The sequence below is a fragment of the Mastomys coucha genome, unplaced genomic scaffold, assembly GCF_008632895.1.
Source record: "Mastomys coucha isolate ucsf_1 unplaced genomic scaffold, UCSF_Mcou_1 pScaffold20, whole genome shotgun sequence".
Classification (NCBI taxonomy): Eukaryota; Metazoa; Chordata; class Mammalia; order Rodentia; family Muridae; genus Mastomys; species Mastomys coucha.
In genome coordinates, this window is record NW_022196903.1 from 95,915,183 (window position 1) to 95,933,759 (window position 18,577).

The window sequence follows — 18,577 nt, forward strand, 5'->3', positions numbered from 1 at the left end:
CTAGTTGCTATATTGCTACCTAGAGGAGTGTCCTGGACTAAAATGTTGGCACAATGAATAATGGCAGAGGTTAAAGAGTCAACCAGTATTTACTGTGTCTGATTATGACTATTGAATTGAAGACAGAGCTCAAGAACTAATAAAACATGAATGAAAAGCAACCTGAAGGAGTTGATATTCCAGCCAAGAGGAGGTAACAGTAAAATAACATCTATTACCTGGCCAAATGGCTCAGTGGGCAAAGGTGCTTTCTGCCAAGGCTGATGATGGAAGATGAGATCCAAATTTGGCAAGTTATCTTCTGATAGCAACATGTTTACTGTGGTACTAACACCCACACAAACAACTCACACATAAATATGGAATGAATGAAATATAAATTTAAAACTAAAATAGACTAACACACAAAATGGAGCAGGTGTCCTGATGATCATGGGTATGAACATGAATACAGCAGGGAAAGAGACAGGACTGTTGGGAGATGTCATGCTATATAAGTTTAAGTACAGCAGTCAGGTAGTATACTGACCTGTGAAGATCTGAGAGAGACAAGGAGTGTGTCTCATGAATATTTAGAAGAAAATTTGCCTAGGCATACGGGACAACAAAAGTTGCAGTCCTAAAGGGAATGTGCAACGCATAATGAAGAAACAGTAAGAAGTGAATGAGTTGGAGTGAGATCTGGAGGGTGGGTATCTGAACCTAGGTGGGGTATTTCAAGGATTTAACATTTATCATCAATGGATGGGAAGTGAATGGAAAGTTCTGAGTAGGAGAGTGATGGTCACAAGAACATCCTGGCTTATGAAAGGCTAGCACTACTGAACAATGAGGGGACATTTTTAATAGGGGAAGGACAGAAGCAGCTTGCTCATTGCTCCAGAGTAGCAACTGTGACTGCAAGGAGGAAGAGGGAATGAGGGGAGGAAAAGGAGGAGGAGTGGAAGAGAGGGAAGAGAGAAGGGGAGGGGGAGGAAGGGAAAGAGGGAAGGGAGAGGGGGAGGGGAGTGAAAGAGAGAGAGGGAGAGAGAGAGCTTGTCCATGAGCAGACAAGTGGAGTTTTCCATGCTATCAGGACTCTACTGAGGCTAGAAGATAACATCTGATATAGGATCTCTTCTTCCAACTTGTTTGAGACAGTCTCTGCTTGCCCTGCATACTCCAGGCAAGGTGGGTGGAGAGGTTCTGAGGATGTTCTAGTCTCTGTCTTCCAGCTTGCTGTTTAGCACTGGAGTTAGCACATCAAGCCTTATGTAGGTTGAAGGGTCTTGGTCTCAGGGTCTCATGCTAACTCACTGAGCATTTTCCTTACTGAGCTATTCCCAAACCCATGAGAAGTGGTAGAATCTTGATAAATTCAGAATTCAATTCCAAGTCAGTTCTAGGAGGCAAAATTAAAGGGGATAAAGAGAGTATGTGGTAAAGTGCTTGTCGGGTAACCTGAATATAATACCCACAACTCAAAAGATGTGACAGAGAAGCATTAGAAGCATTTCAAGGTGCTACTCTTTTCCATGCTTGAGCTGTGGCCTGTGTAGGCTTGCACAAGCTCCCACACAATAAAGTAACACACACACACACACACACACACACACACACACACACACACACTATAAAAGAGTCAAGGATGCCTTGATTTGGGACCTAAGGAATAAAACAATGAGCTGTTTTTTGAAATGGGAGTATTATAATGGATGCGTCAAGATGAAGGACAGGAAGTAGAACTCAGCTTAAGGAAGACTCAGTCTGAGATCCTATTAGATGACATTTGAACATGGGTTGAGTCTGAATCCATACATACTGCAAGCTGAAATGCTAAAGGAGGTTTATCCACAGGTTGCTGAGTGTTTATCCTATAGATTCATTCTTACACAATCTGGACATGAGACTGTCAATATGCTTCCCTTTAGAAATCGACACTTTCAATAATTTTCAAGCAACCTACAAAATTTTCTCATTAGCCTCATTAGAACGATGATGATAAGAGTTCCTTCTCTTTGGCTTTTGAGTGACAGAAACCCATCTTCAATTACTGAGGAGGCTAATTACTGTTGAGTCAAAAATGCTTTTAGAAAGCACAAGTATTTGGATATAAAAAAATTTAAATGTTTAATGGAAGCTACAGTACTTTGCTTGAGAATCCTTCTGTTAGTTGACAATCAGAAACAACACCTACATCAGTACTGATGGAAATCCTTGCATGCTGAACTCCATGATTACAAGGACACACAGCTTGCAAGATTTTAAACCAGACTGTAAAAGCCTGCAGCATATATTTTGAATTCACAACAGGCAGTCAAGAGGGAGTACATTTGATTAATAACAGTAGTTCAAGCTGGCTTTCTTCTTTAGCTTTCATTTATCCACCCAGCTATCCAGTCAGCATTTAATGAGAGGCAGCCATGTGCTCAGAGTGGGCTGGCCATGGGGAATGGGTGCCTAAGGCACAGAGGACTCTCTGTAAAGTTCATAAACTGGAGGAGAAAACAGAAACCACACCAGGATTCAAAACTGGTGTCTCAGCTTTTCATACCTGCAGCATACAGATGATTTCTTTAAATGATTATCATGGGAGTCTTGTCAAAATTCTTAACCAGGACTTGAAGCTAAACCTCATCAATGCTTGGGATGATTATTCAAAGCTGCCAGTAACAACATCAGAAATAGCAATGAAAGATGCTGTCTCATTCTATTTTGGTACATGCTTTAAAAATCACTAGCATAATTAAAAAAAAAGATAGATGTTCTTTATATCTGATTTTAAGATGACTGAAGGGCTTATGAAATTTCCCAAACAATTTAGAAAACCATTGTTAGCAATATTTATAGACCAATGTGCAGATGTAAGTGAACTGTAGCACCAGGAAAATACTATTTTAGGTACAGGCTTTATTCACTTTGTGAAATAGTCATTAGACTTCAGTTGTACCAGCCCTGGATTCCTGACTACCTCTGGGCATCTTACCCAGTCCCCAAGCAGAGAGCAAAATCACAATAAATGCTGGTGTTGAAGGGGAGGTGGATATTCTATGTATGTGAGGAGGAGACAGTGCTTTAGACTTTCTGGATGATTGCCCTGTCACCTACTCCACCATCTCTTTGAGGGAATCTAAACTTCCCTGGAGTTCAGTCTTTCATTTCTAAAGGGAAGACACAAATAGCTTCCAAGGTAATGTTACCATGAGAATTAGGAATCAGTACACGAACGGTGTTATGAACTGTGAACAGAAATTGCTCACTAAGTGTTAGCTGTTAAAACCATAATTATCATCATCATTATGCGTAAACTTCTCTTTCTATGATGGCTCTCCATTATAAAGGGGTGTGGTTTATCTTTTCAAAACTTTATTTCACTCACTGTGTATTATCAAGATACTCATTAATACATAACTTCTCTCTTCCTTCTGTTTCCACAGTTCACAAAGTTCATCCCTGATGCCTTTGATATCACCATGTCTTTTATATTATTTTTACAGTTATTATTTAGTGTGTATGTGCATGTGTGTGTGTACATATGAATGGCCATATCACATTGTGAAAGTCAGAGGACACTTGTCTTGAGAGAGTTTATTCTTTCTTGTTATCATGCAGGTTGCATGAAACACGAGTTTTTAAGCTCAGAGGAGTACCTTTACCAACTGAGCAATCTTGTCATCCCATTCTGTTGTTTTAAAATTTTTCATAGTGAGTCAGGAGAAAGCATCGACTTGTCTGAGTGTACTTTTGCAAACAGCATTTTTCTATTCATGCTGGCTTTCAGTAGTACTCAGAGAACCAAATATCTTCACTGGAAAGTTGTAAATACAAACCATTTTCTGTTTATGTATTTTCAAATAGCACATTCTTAGCCTAACTATGTGCTATTCATAAGAGACTAGGTTACACTTTCCCTAGTAATTAGGTAAGGATAATGCCAAATCCTCACATTAGTGGATTGCTTACAAATGGATGCTACAGAAGGGAATAAATATCTCTGTTGCTACTCTGGTGCTCTGCAGTGCTCATTATGCTAATAATTTGCTAGTCACACTTTTTCTTTTTATAAATAATGCAAAGATAAACACAAATTTCCTCCAACAAAAGACAGTGGTTAATTAACATCTAAAGTAGTAAAATTATCCTTCATGTATATTTTAACTTATCAGTATTATAATATTGCTTGCCCATAATATTCATCTATATATTACTGGCATTCCTAGCAGTTTAGGCAATGAATGTATGCTTTCAAATAAATTTGGACATGGCAATCTTTAAATGGAATGTATCCATTCAAGTGTCCACCAAGAACAACAGTTGCTTCTTTTCTATGTAAACTTTGTGAAGCACAGAGATGTAAAGAACTAAATTTAGAAAATAAATTAGGAACAGCATTCTCCACAAACAAATCTGTCAGTGTGCTGACAGTCCTTAACCCCTTTGTGCCTTGTCTGCCTCAGTCTTAGAATTCAAATCAGAGGGGAATGATCATTAAGTACCTGGGACATAGAATTTTCACAGCCACTCTTAACTATGATCACAATGGCGGTAACTGAACAGTTCATTCAAACTAGTGTGAATGTGCTGTGAGAAAGTAACTAAATGCAAATAACTGTCTTTCCTGATGACTAATTTAATAGTGACATCACCAAAGCTCACAAGCTTCATTGTGAATACAAAGGTAACAAAGACAGGGCTTGAAACACTGTTGGCATTGCTGGCAAGAATTTTTAGTGTGCATCTATTTATGTGGGCCACACAGTCTGATTATTATAGCTTTTTATTCATTTTGGAATCTTTTAAGTAATGTGAGGGAAAAAAAGGCATAGAAAGCAAACTTGCAAGCATTGGTGAAAGCTTCCAGTTATCATGCTTAGCCCAAGGCTCACAGAACTAAAAACCCACAATAGTGTACCCAGGGAAGCCAAACGCAGTTAAAAGGAAGACTAGATGGACTACACACCCAAGTACATTTCGCCACCATGTACATTTGTGTTCACATGAAGGGTCTACTTAGAGAGGTAGGGAGATTGTGAAGGTAGTAATAATGTAAATGCCTCTGGTCTTGCCAGAATGTGGAAGCAGGATTTCATTGCTCAGTGCGATTAAATGCCTTGAATCATCCATTCAGATGATAAAGGAGGCCATCACGGATAATGAAGAGTCTTTTTCTATACATTCAAAACAGTGGAAAAATGAGATTGAACTTACGGGTTTTCTTGGTGGTCGCGTTAACTGTGGCGCTGAAGGGACCAGCGCCTGCGCTGTTGTAAGCCCGGACGGCTGTGTAATATGCCAGGTTGCTCTTCAGGCCTCGGAGCACAGCTGATGTCTGATTTCCTGCCACTTTCACTTTGCTGGATGATTCTTCTTCTCCTCCATTGTTCCAGTACCGCACCTGGTGGACAGCAGAAATAAAACATGCAAACAGCTGGGCCTAATACAGGCCTTTCCAAAATTCAGTCATTCTCATTAATGGGGGTGCTATGATGCATTTTCTTGTTTATGCCACTGACATTCCCAGGGGACCTACTATGTGCCAGGTGCTGTACTCAACCTTGTCACAGCTGTTGATATACAGAAGGGGGGAGTGAAGGAAGAGTTAGAGAACGATCCTATAAATATATGAAGCAGAGACATTCAGGATGCTAGGGCAAACAGAGTACAGAATTGCAAGAGAAAGGCCAGGAGAAACCTACACATCTAACATCAAGCTGTTTCCATTTCCATCCTTTGCCAGCCTAGTCTAAGGTCAGATCTACAGTGCTGGAATGCATTCATGAAGACTGAGTACACTCCATAGGGAAGTGGACATTTCCTTTTGGAAAGAAAGTGATATGTTAGTGGGAAAGACTTGAGAACGCTGACTGGCAAGTGGAGCGTCCTACAGCAGTGGTCAAACATTAACCAGGCTACCTGTGCGTGCAAGCCCTGCAGCAAGAAGCAAGAAGTAGCAACAGCAGCTATTAAGCATAAACATGGTAACTTTTGTCATGTGGATTGTATTATTCTGTGATGTGCTGAAAATAATTTTGGATGTATTAAATAGGCATAGGCATAAATGGTATGAAGATACAAAAATAAACCAGTGATAAAATTTGGCAGAAAAAGGAGTAATGGCTGATAATGTAAAAATTGTTTCCTGAGCACTGTGGGGACTGATCAGTTGGTAAAGTCTTGCTGTCCAAGCCTGAGGACTGCAGTGCAGATCCTCGGCACCCAGGGTTGGGTGTGGAGACAGCCACCTATAACCCGAGTTCTAGGGTATACACACAGGAGACCCACCGGGAGTTGCTGGCCAGTAGGTCTAGGGCAATCAGTGTGCTACAGGGTAAGGGACCCTATTTGAAAAGTGAGGTGGAAAAGACACTGAGGAAGATAACAGACATTGACCTCTGCTCGTTACAGGCATCATACACGTGTGCGTGCACGTGCGAATGCACACACACACACACACACACACACACACAAAAATACAAAATATATGTACATATGTTTCCTAAATACTTTGCATATGTGCTATAATTTGTTGCTCTCTTTGTTCATAAGTTTATATTCTTCAGGAAGTAAAAACAAATTAACAAAGACAAGATATAGAAATAAAAAGCTTATGCAAAATACAACCATGCTCAGAGCAGGAATAAGAATAGTTACCAACATTTGCTTATTTAATCTAAATAGAAAAGTTAAATAAAAAAGATATAAAGAAGACTTGGAGCCTAATAAAAACATATTTTGTACTTCTGTTAACAAATATGCATGCCCTTCTTTTTTGGGCAATAGACAATCTGTTGTTCTAACATCAATTTTTTAAATATTGATAATAAAATATAACTGTAAAATAAATGTTATAACTGCATAGCTATCTGTAGCTTGAACACAATACAACTAGCCACAGATCTCTACACTCACAATTCTAAAGACAATGGCTATTTCAAAGACAGGCCATCTCTGTAATCTTGGACTTACTTTTGTCTGAACAGAAGCTTTGGTGTTTATTGGTATTATGCTATGTATTTTTTAAAAAACAAAGCTGTGGTAGTTCAGTTGTTAGAATATTTATCAAACATGCCCAGAATCTTATGTCCAATACCCAGTACCCCTGAAATCTGGGTGTGTTGGCTCACACCTTCAAGAACAGCACTCCGGAGCTAGAGGCACGATGATCATTATTCAAGGATATCCTTGCCTTCATAGCAAGTCAAAGGGTAGCTTCAGCTAGAGATGGTACATGATGAAAAGTGAAATGCATAAAAATCAGAGCTGTAATTATTGAGTGTATTTGCTCAGCTTTAAAATTCGCTGTACAATAATATGTAGATCGAACAAAGCAGGCTGACTGGTTAGTTAGGACATTGGTTTTAGCCCCCAGAGCGGGAAGATATTAGAAGTTATGATATTTTTTTTCAAAAAGCACATATAAATTTATTTATTAAATATAAATATCACAATGTAAATCTCAGTGTTTTACAAAAATGTTTCCAAAGTACCAAACTAACTAGGTCAACATTCCTCATCCACTCTGCACCTTGTGTTTTTGAAGCCTCTCTTCCTCATACATGTGCTGTTTTGGGTTATTTCCATGCATTTTTCTTGAAAAAAGTGTTATTCGTTTTCATGAGAAACTTAGTTGGGGTATCTGAACCCAAGCCATTTGGTCTGAAGTAAATATGGTTTTCTTTATAATGCTACTGGTAAGCAAAATGTTAACAGACACCAAATCTTTTATAAATATTATATCACTGTATGTACCGTGAGGTTTCAATGACCTGCCCTTGAGGACACTGTCTAGCTATTTTCCAAGAATGACATCTAATCAATAATTATAATAAAATGTTATAGGAAGCTGGAAAGCTTGTGGCATGGGGTATAGTACCAGTTGGGAAAATATCACATAAATCTGGGTTATAATAATCTTTCTTTAATAGATGACACAGGAGAGGGATGGAGGAGTTTGCTAACTCTATCAAGATCCTGTTTAAGTTCTGGTCTCTTGTTAGTTTCTAATTCATGAGCCTTTCTTTTTGTGAGACATCAAATTCCTTCATTGTAAGCTGCCTAAAAAATGTTTTCTTAGGAGACTGATGAAAACAAGAATTAAAAATAATTCATAACTGGGATGTGAAGTCTAGTTTTATAAATCCATTTATAGAGAGTACTTGAATGTTCTTGTTATCAATACATGTTAAAGTACTATGACCTAACTCAGTGCATTGAAGGAGAGGTTCATTTTTAGATATAAGTTGATGAGAACTGTTAGAAATATTTAAACACAGAGAAAATGTGTGACAAATTTGTACATAATACTAGTTAATGAAGAAGGCTAATACATTTAGATAGCTCTAAAAAGGTGAATTAAAATACAGATAACCTGAACTTAAACAAGCAATTCGAAATTTCCTATAAGCAAATTTTCTGTTGTATTCCAATATGTTCTGTAACATTTTGCTTAAAAATTTATTTATCTTTTGGTTGGCTTATTGCTTGTTTCTAGTTTGTGGAGCTAGGAATTGGAATCTAGGACCTTGAACATATAAGAAGCCTACCTGAACTCTACTTACCTCTGGGCCCAATTTTATTTTTAATTCTGAGAGTCTCATTACGTTGCTTGAGTTCAAACTCACTATGCAACCCTGGCTGGCTTTGAAATAGTCATTCTTGTCTGTCATCCCCCGAAGTAGCTGTATTAGCAGACTTAGCTGCTAAAAAAATTCTACATTATTCCATTCTCCGTAGGTTATGTTCTAGATTCAAATAGTAACAGCACTGCCACTATTGAGAGAATACAATATCTCCTTGCTAATATACAGTTTCTAGGTGCAGTCACAACTTGGGTGTGTGAAGAGCAAGGTGTCTACAGAGGAGGAAACACTGAAATGTACACAGAAAAGAGTTGCTATGGAGTCAGAAAAACTTGAAGGTAGTTTCTATAAAAAGGATCAGAGTCACTCTTCTTATAAATGAGGAACTATACTGGGAGTCACAGGTGGATATTATCTAACAGACTACTAAAGGAGGCTAAAAAGTTATCATCTTTATGACACCCAAGTGTGTTGTAAAAAAGATAAATTAATTATGGGAGAATGCATAAAAAGGTCAGTTAAATTTGAAAAGTAGTGAACAGAACTCTTAGACCTGAAAAGAAAAATTATTAAAAGATGAAATCATGGATAAGAATGTGGCTGAAGATGAATGGTGGAAATGTTTATAAGTTAGTCCAGACATGGCCCCGAGAAATAATAAAATCAGAAAAGTTAAGCTAAGAAACATGGAAGATGGGATGTAGAGTTCTAACCAGAGACCTGTATAAGGGACCAGGAACAAAACAATATTCAAAGGGTACATAGGTTAGATTTCATATTATTTTGAACAATATGATTCCATATATGGTCCACTTTATTTTTTATTTGATATATTTAATAACTATTTTTATTAGTTATTGATAATCACTTTTATATATAGTTTGTTTTATAAATTATATGTATATATAATATATGGTATATATAATATATGCTGTATATATTATATATAATAATATGGTATGTATAAAACATATATATGGTATAAAGCACATATATGCATATGAGCATATATATATCAAACTTTTATTATTCATGGGGTCTTGGAAACCAAACCATTGTTGAATTGTGAGATAACTCGGACCAACATCATTTATTAATATGTTTCTCCTTCCTTTATCAACCTGGGTATTAGATATAGGCCTCTGAGCTTCTATGAAACAGTGGTGCTTGAATGTGCTGATAAGATGATACAAGTTGTTTTTTTCTGAACTATATATTATATTATAAACCATTTTGCTAGTGAATATAATTTTATCTGGTTAAGCAAACAGAAGCAAACTGGAAGAAAGTCAGAAGTAAGAATGTTATCTCTCTCTCTCTGAAAGTAATCTGGTTACCCAAAAGTAATCCTCCTGCTGTGAGAACTCTTTATTATCACTGCAACAGAGATTTCTCTTAATTTAACAATAAACTGAAATATAACACATAAAGATGTTGTATTGAAAATGGTGCCTTTGCTTAGCCACTAAAGAACAGATATTAAAATCAAGAATACTTTTTAAATAGATGAAAGTGGTTATCTATGTGCTTGGATATTTTGAAAAGGATGAATATTTTAACATAGCTGTTAACACTGAACACATTGAAATAAACAGAAGACATGCAAAAATGCATTGATATATTTTAGGAAACTGTCTACATTTATCTTCCACTCCTGGTCAATCTACTGTTGGTCCTGGAAGAGTCATCTGGATCAACTGCTTACATCAATCTGGCTCATTTCCTGCTGTCTCCTCATTGGACATCATTTGGAGAGACTGTTTAGCAAAAACACTGCACACCTGGGAAGCAAGGGTTGCCCTTACAGATATATGGCTGAAAGCCAAGCCCACAGCAGTCACAATCACCCGTTACTCTCCACCCCATGGAAGGTCATTGTAACCACCCTCTACTGTAGGGCTCAGTATTCCACCCCTTCTTAAAATCTGCATTTTATTAACTTAAATATATTCTGTCTAATTTGAACTATACAAATATTTCTCAATTTTCTGTGTCCAATTTTGTTCATTTTCCTATGCAAATTCACCGCTTAATAGCAAGAAATGAGCATAAAGACATGTACCTTGGCTTCCATACTCTCAGAGAAAGAGCTCAAATATTTGGCATGTTTTTTAGTCTAATGAAAATGTTAGGGACCAAATCTATTCTGTATATCTGATTGGAACAGGAGGCTGGATGAAAGCATTGCAGACTCTTAGTAAAGTGTTCTGTTGTAGTCCTTCCTGTGTCACAATTAAAATAAGAGTCTACCAGATTCTCCCCAGATAAGCCATCTTGTGCTAGTTTACATGTATAGCTTTATTGCATACACTGGAAAAAATTTATTCTGCATGAGTTTATTTCTTCTTTGTCTGTTTTTAAATTAAAAATAATTATTAACATTCAGTAATTGTACATACTTGTGATTATCATCTTGACAAAACGTAGAAAATGCATGGGGACTGGGCCTCTGGGCATGCCTGTGGGGACCATCCTGATTGTATTAATGGAGGTGGAAGAGGCTCCTAACTTTGGGTGGCATCATTCCTTGACTAGGATCCTAGAATGGATAAGTGGAGAAGAGAAACTGGGCAGAAGTGCATGTCCATTGGTCTCTGCTCCTTACTGCGGACATACTATATGACTAGCTGCTATGGTTTTCCTGTCATGTTGGACTATGAGCTCGATCTCTTTCTCCCAGAGTTTCTTCTGTTGAGGTATTTTATCATGGCAACAGGAAAAGAAACTAAGGCAATATTCATGTCATATAGTGAGGTATTTTAGTTTCTGTATACATCATGCATTGCTCAGACCAGGGTAGTTAGTATTTCCTCATCATTTTTTCTTCATTATGAGATCCTTTCTTCTAGTTCTCTATGCACACATAAGTCAATAAAGTAAGTTATTATAAATGATATGAACTCAGAGCACCTGTACCTGGATGCACAAAACTTGCAGAAGTTCAATGCAGCATGGATGGGGATGGGAGGTACTGATAACTGAGAGCTGCTGGGGGATTTGGAGTTAATTTCCAGGGTGTGGCTCTTGAATGAGGCTTCCTACCCTTGAGTAGATTGTCTTATTCTCCTACACATGCATTTAAATAATACTCTCAGCTTTGATCAGAGAAACTGCTTTTTGCAATGGATGATGGTGAATGCAGAGATTCCTAGCTGTCAAGCTGCTAAGAATATGTGAATGTAGGGTTCTCAATCCTGAACATAACCATTGTAATCATGGGTTGACAGTGAATGCAGTTATATGCCTGTACAAGACTAGGCTTGTCATCAATAGTCGATGGTGAGGGACAGTGTCTTTAACTCCTCCCTGAACTCTTGCCTAATGGGATCATCCTCATTGTTAGCCCTTAAGACTGCAGAGGTTATTTCATACCCATGGTCACACAGATGACCCTGGTAAAGCTCAGTAGGCACAAAAGTAAGCAGATATGGTGTGGAAAAGGGATTTTTAGGGTGGAGGATGTGGTTAATAGGAGTGGAAAGGAGATAAAAGAGGGTGATTAACATGCATTTTATACATGCATGATATTTTCAAAGAATATATACATATATTCTAATATATATTAGAAATTAAATTGTTTCGAAGAAGAAGGAGGAAGAGGAGGAGGAGGACAAGGAGAAGAAACAATTATTAGTATGCATCATGTTAAGTATCCAATCCCTACATACCTAAAGGCTTCTGTTCTTCTTTATCTTGCCTGTCTCTCTTGTTCTTATTTCAAAGGGCACTGGGAAGATATGAGCCCAAGTGTAACCACTTAGCAGATGAAACAAACTGTAGCCCAGGGAAATGAGCTTCTCAACTAATGCTTGGTCAAATCAGAAAGGAAATTAGTCTAGATGCTAATAATGATGTGTGCACAGCTTGCCACACGGCTGTGTCAGCCCTCACTGAGAGTCGAGAGAGGCAGGAGCTATTAACAAGTTCAAAGGCAAACCTAGGAATCTGCAACCCACGAACTCAGCCACATGACAGGTAACTAATTACTTTTCTAAGTCATTTATCCTTTCAAGTTAATTTTGAAATAATTGCTGAAATGAAGAAAAGGTATATTTTGGTCAGGCTAGAATTACATACATTAATTCTTAACATTTCCACCAATTACTTCATAATGCCTTAGCTTCTTTTCTTTTCTTTTTCTCTTTTCTTTTTTTCTTTCTTTCTTTTCTTTTTTTTTTTTTTTTTTTTTTTTGTACACCACATACTTGGGGAAGACATTTTTCATCGTGACTTCTCCTACACAAACTGCATGCTGCACTTGAACATTCTACTTGTTACTTTTTGTAAAAATAGGCAAAGTGCAAGTATGCTCCTACCCAAAATTTATGTAGAAAGTCTCAATATCACTGTGCTTAGAATCCTTTCCTCCTGCCCTACCAGTAACAGGAAAAAGACACTTGATACAACAGTGTATTCCTTCATTTATTTCCTTCTTCCTCCCTTAGTTAATTTGTTCCTCCCTTCCCTCCCTCCCTCCCTCTCTTCGAAGCCCTTCCCCCCTTACTGCCTTCCTTCTCTTCCTCCTCCCTCCCCTCCCCCTTTCATTGAACTCTTACTCTAATGTGCCATTTTGACAAATGTTTCTTTCTTTCATTTAATTCTCAAATAAGGCTGTGAGTTATTGGTTACTATTATCACTATTTTAGCTGAACCTTGGGAAGACGTACGAATGTACTAAAGCTCGCTTCCAAAACAGCAAAGTCCAAACTGTATTAATTTAATCAACTTTTTGCATACTACCCTGAGAACTTGGGAAACCGGAGTAAGCAAATCAGTGAATTTCTCTGGCCTGTCTCCTCTCCCAGGCAGATCTGAATGTATGAAAATGGTGTGCACTCTACTCTGGTGGCTTCCATTAAGTTCTTTGTATTTTCTTTTTTCTTTCTTTCTTCCTCCTTTCTCTCATTCTTTCTCTCATTCTTTCTCTTTCTCTCTTTCTTCCTTTCTTTCTTTCTTTCTTTCTTTCTTTCTTTCTTTCTTTCTTTCTTTCTTCCTTTATCAACTGTTGTGGGATGTATGAAAAATGAATCTGCCCCTCAAACTCTCTTTCCCGTCTGACCACGTTTGGCCGGCCACATCACTATGTCCCGTTGGGTTCCTGTTATTTTCTCCCAGCTAGCTAGATGATCTTGCTTACATGCAATGCTCCACACACACAATCTGTCATCTAGCGCCTAGTTATCTGGTAAAAACATGACTCTTAAGGTTTAATTATCCAATGAGGTTTACATATCAATAAGATCACAATTTACAAGATGCCAATACAATAATTTCAGAGCAAAATGATAAAGACAATGTTTTATCCCAATTATTCTAACCTTATAAAATCTTAGCTACCTGTGGCTGTTTAAAACCATGCCGGGTCTGGATCATGATCTTCCTTTGCCTCCATGATGATTCCATTTTTTTCCCTCCTGCTCTCTGACCTCTCTTCCTAAACTTCTCACCCTGCCTCCCTATTCTTGTCCAATCACAGGCCTGTCACTGCATTAATGTAATTGGATAGAGATTATGCTCCAACAATCAACCACATGTTTCTTTTGACATGAAATCCACTTTCAATAAAATGTCAATTTTGGATTGATTCTTCAACAGCTAAATTTATATACTAAAAAAAAAAAAAAAACAAAAAAAAAAACAAAAAAACAGGGCTCGAGATATGGCACAGACTGTAAAGGGCTCATGTTCCCTACTTCATTTGATCTCTAGAATTCAATTCAAAATGCTGGTGTGGCTAATATCTGTCAGTAATTCACTTGCATGCTTAAAACCCCATGTCACAGAGGCAGAAACAAGTGGATATCTGGGGCTTACTGGCCAGCTAGTCTTTCTGAACTGATAAAGTCAATCTAGGGTCAGTGAGATATACTTTTTATAAATATAAAGTGGAAAGAAATAGCTGAGGGTACTTAACATCAACTTTAAGCCTATACAAACACGTGTTCATCAACACACACATATACATAAGCAATGGATCAATGCCACCTGCTAACAATTCCCAAGAGCCAACACTCTCAAGAAGTTTTGTATGCCCAGGAATCCAATCTGGTGTACTCTCTCATTTAAGTGTTTCACGAGGTACAGCCCTATTGGGACTTACAATGCTACATTTTGTTTGTAAGGGCAAAAGCATTCAAGGTTAAGAAGCATCTTTATTTCCTAACTAAAGAGTGTCAAGTACGCATGTTGATTTTTTTGACTAATTGTGATTAAAAACAGCATCCTTTGTCCTGCTCATCTAATGGGAATTTCAATTGCTGTCTTCCTGGGGGTTCTCTTTCCAAAGCTGGTACAGGTAACATTTTGTGACATTTGACTTTACCACTTTAGTTGTACCAGTGCAGAGATCTTCTTGGTGAATGTGTAATCGCTGCTGAGTGACCACAGGTGGCCCCTTGCTATGAACCTGGGCACTGCTAGGGGATTATAAAACAATGTTTTCCATCAAGACTCAGAATTTCCTATATTTTCTTTCTCACTACCCTCCAAGACCCACAGAATAATCTAAAGACATTTCTTAGTCTTTGGAAAGAATGCTAGAAAGGCAAGTAGGTGACTCAAGTCTTCCTGAGTTTCTTCAAGCTTCCTTTAAGCAAGAAAACTCAGGACTTAAGTGTCTGCTTAGGACTATAGTAACAAATTGGACAAGCTAAGGTCTTAATTAGACCCATTAGACCTAGTTCGCAAGTGTTTCTTATTACCATGAGCCAAATATAATGAAAAATGCCTTCTGTATGCTACCTCATTCAACTCCTTGAAAGCACAGAGCTTATGAAACCACGCATACAGCTGGGCCTGGCTTTACCTCCATTGCTGAGCTCCTGCTTGCAGCCCACACAGCTTCTCTGTTGCCACAGTCAGTGTTCCGACCTGTGGGAGCTACTGCTACTTGCCTATCATGGCCTCCTGCTTGCATCCACTGCACAGAATCAGATACCTGAACTCCCACGCTCTTTCTCTGGCCCCCTCTTTATTCCCTTTCCTTAAATGTGTCTCTTATTTCTGGTTTCATATCTTTATATCAAAACCCATTCTTATGCTTAACCATAAATTCGTCACTTTCTTGATACTTAGTAAAAATGTACATTGCCTTCCTGTTTTCCTCCAGTGGTTTTAAGGAGAGTCTACAGAGCTCATGGTTACTGATAACCCTGGGGCAATTCTGGGGAGGTGGCCTCTGGCCTATATCTTGACCATCTTTGCTCTGGTGCCTGTCCTTTCTCCAATTCACTTGTTAATATTTATTTAAGTCAAGCCTTGTTTTGCTACAAGGAACGAAAATACTTGGAGCTGTTCAAATAAAAAGAGACTTTAATGAGAAGGGCAAAGAGAAAAAGAATCTCAAGGCTACTTGAGATTCAGGTAGCTATCAAATGGTTCTGTTTTGTTCTTATAAAAGTTCCACAAGCTCTTGCTTGCTTTATCTTGTACAGTGATGCAGGAGTCTATCTGCTCCATCTCATCTTCCCCACTTTGCCCAGCTTGACTCTACCTTTAGCCTGCAAAACATGAAGTACATTGTGGAGCAGATACAGCACCTCAGTGGTAGAATGCCTACCAAACTTACACAGGTCAGATAAGACCCCAGCTGACTGTGGTAGACTTCTTATGAATCAATTGGCTAAGATCATGTGACTACCCTCGGATACCCACCTGTGGTTGGATGGAAAATTAGAATGGAGGCAGCTATATGGAGCTAACATGTCCATGTAAGGCTGTCTGAATCACCTGGTCTTTTACATGGTTATATTCCTCCATGTTTATTTGCTTTCCCTTTAATTTCCTGGTTAACTTTTCCTATCATTATGGACTCTACCAAATGGGATGCCCTTATCCATTCAAACATTTCTAGTCTTGCTGACTTATTTTGACTTTAATCTTATTTAGTCTTGAGATATCCTCCATTTAATAGTTATTATTTCACCAAATACATAGGTCACTGCAAAGTGAGAGTTATGTTACAGACAGCTAAATATTGTAGAGATTAAAAAAGCATCTCATGACATAACAAGAACATCAAGAAAATAGACCAGAAAGAATGGTTGGGGGAATATGTTTTCCTGATGAGAAAATAATTATATAAGCTTGATACTACAGTTCAGTCACACTATTTATTATTTTAGTAACCCATATAAAAAATTTGCGTTACATGGATTTCCATCATATTTACTATATGAGTCTTCTCTACCTAACTGATTATTTTTATCTACCTGGCATAGTTAAATAAGAAGATGGGACAATGAATCTGCCAGTAAAAAAATTTCAGCTACAGATAGTATTTATTTAAGATGTTGATGATAGCAATTTGAAATGAAAGAAAGTAGTAGCAACGTTTAATTGTAAAGCAATTACCTCATAGCCAAGTAAATGTCCATTGCTCATTTTCCAGGGAATTGTGTTCCAAGAAACTTCAATTTCTGAGGAAGACAGACTATGGGCAGAGATGTGAGATGGGGCAACTGTAGGCTCTGTTCAGAAACAACAACAACAACAATAAAAGGGTTACAATGACAATGTTAGTTATTAATTGGCAAATCATCTGAAATTTTATATTTTTTCCAAATTTCAATTCCAAGTTTTGAAACAGGGTGTTTCCATGTAGTCATAGCTGGCCTGGCATTCTGTAGGTGATCTAGGCAGACCTAGCACTGATGAAAACCATCCTGCCTTGGTTCTAGAGAATTATGACTACAGGAATATACCACTATAACTTTTTAACTTAAAGATTGAAACTCGTTAGATAATAATATTAATAACAATAATAAAAGATTGAACAGGTGAAGAGCTTTATTTTTCTGTAAAATGTTCGAAACTATGTACCATGTCCAAAAACATAGATGTGATTCTCCTGCTTAGTAAATGGTGATATCATAATGAGTAGGTTCTCATTATCTAATTGTCAAGCAATGTATATCTCCATCCCTTGGACTTATTTTTCATGTCTTCTTTTCTTCCATCTATCATTTTGTTCTCTTCATCCTGTCTTTGTTTACTTCCCCTTCATCTCATATCAGTTGCTTAGAAACTTCTATACATACAAATGCCACTGACATATTTTCATGCCAAACACAAGCCAAGGTCAAGTCCAGGCCATGAACTAATGAGTATGGAGTAAGTGCCTTTTCTAGTGTATGTCCAAAGGAAGCAGAGATTTAAATGAGATAGATTGCAAATGCTGTTAAAAGAATGTGTAGACTTGTCCATGCTATTACATTGGATATCCTCTTTGTAACAAATATTCCTGGGTTTTATAGGTTTCACAGAGATTTTCTTTTTCCAGGATACTGGTTATTAGCAGAAATGTCTCCTCTCCAACATCAATCTCTGTATTAAATGGTCCCGATCACTGCTATAGCTACATGAGGCAAAAATAGAACCAAGGTTTAAGGACCAGAGTGGGTTTTCAGAGACTCTCAGGGTTGGAACAGAGACACTTAGCACCAGTCCAACACTGGCAGTCTAGAGCATCAGATCATTTTCTGAGCCTGCCTGATGGTGGTTGTTTACTTTGGAGGTGTACTGATTGGATTTTGCCTGAACTCAGTGACTTGCTATAGCATATATCTACCATATATCTTGCCTTTTTAAAAGCAAACCAGGATCTTGTTTTTGTTGTTTGAACAGAAAGACATTTTACTATGTGGCAAGTCAGACAATACCAGTAACAGCAAAGGGGATGTGAGCAAGGCAGAAGTAAGCAGAAGGCTCTGGCTGTCTCCTCCTTCTACCACCAGCACTCTGGTTTTAGGTGCTCTCGTAGGTGCATAAGTAGGCAGCGTCTAAAGACTTCCTGTTTCATCATGTCCTAAACCTCGTTCTTCCCTTGTGAGTCTCATAGTTTCTGGAAAAAGTGGCTGACTATAGTTATTAGGATCTCTTGCTTGAACATATTTTTGTAACTTTCTTAAGTCCTCCTCATTAATAGAAATTAAAAACATAAGCCTAGATGTGGGAAGTGTTAATAAAACTGCCTACATTAGAATTTTCAACTTTGTAATATAATTTATTCTCAGGTTTGG

General features: G+C 37.8%; 1 protein-coding gene across 3 annotated transcripts in view; it reads right to left on the bottom strand.

Annotated features, from left to right (window-relative positions):
• Window positions 1–18,577, bottom strand: part of Cntn3 (contactin 3) — a 369,189-nt gene that overhangs the window by 12,902 nt on the left and 337,710 nt on the right. For all 3 annotated transcript variants that reach the window (XM_031382768.1, XM_031382769.1, XM_031382770.1), the window contains 2 exons: window positions 16,911–17,026; window positions 5,188–5,374 (listed from right to left, as the gene is read on the bottom strand). In XM_031382768.1, the coding sequence (XP_031238628.1) occupies window positions 5,188–5,374; window positions 16,911–17,026 (303 nt within the window). The remainder of the gene's footprint in view (window positions 1–5,187; window positions 5,375–16,910; window positions 17,027–18,577) is intronic.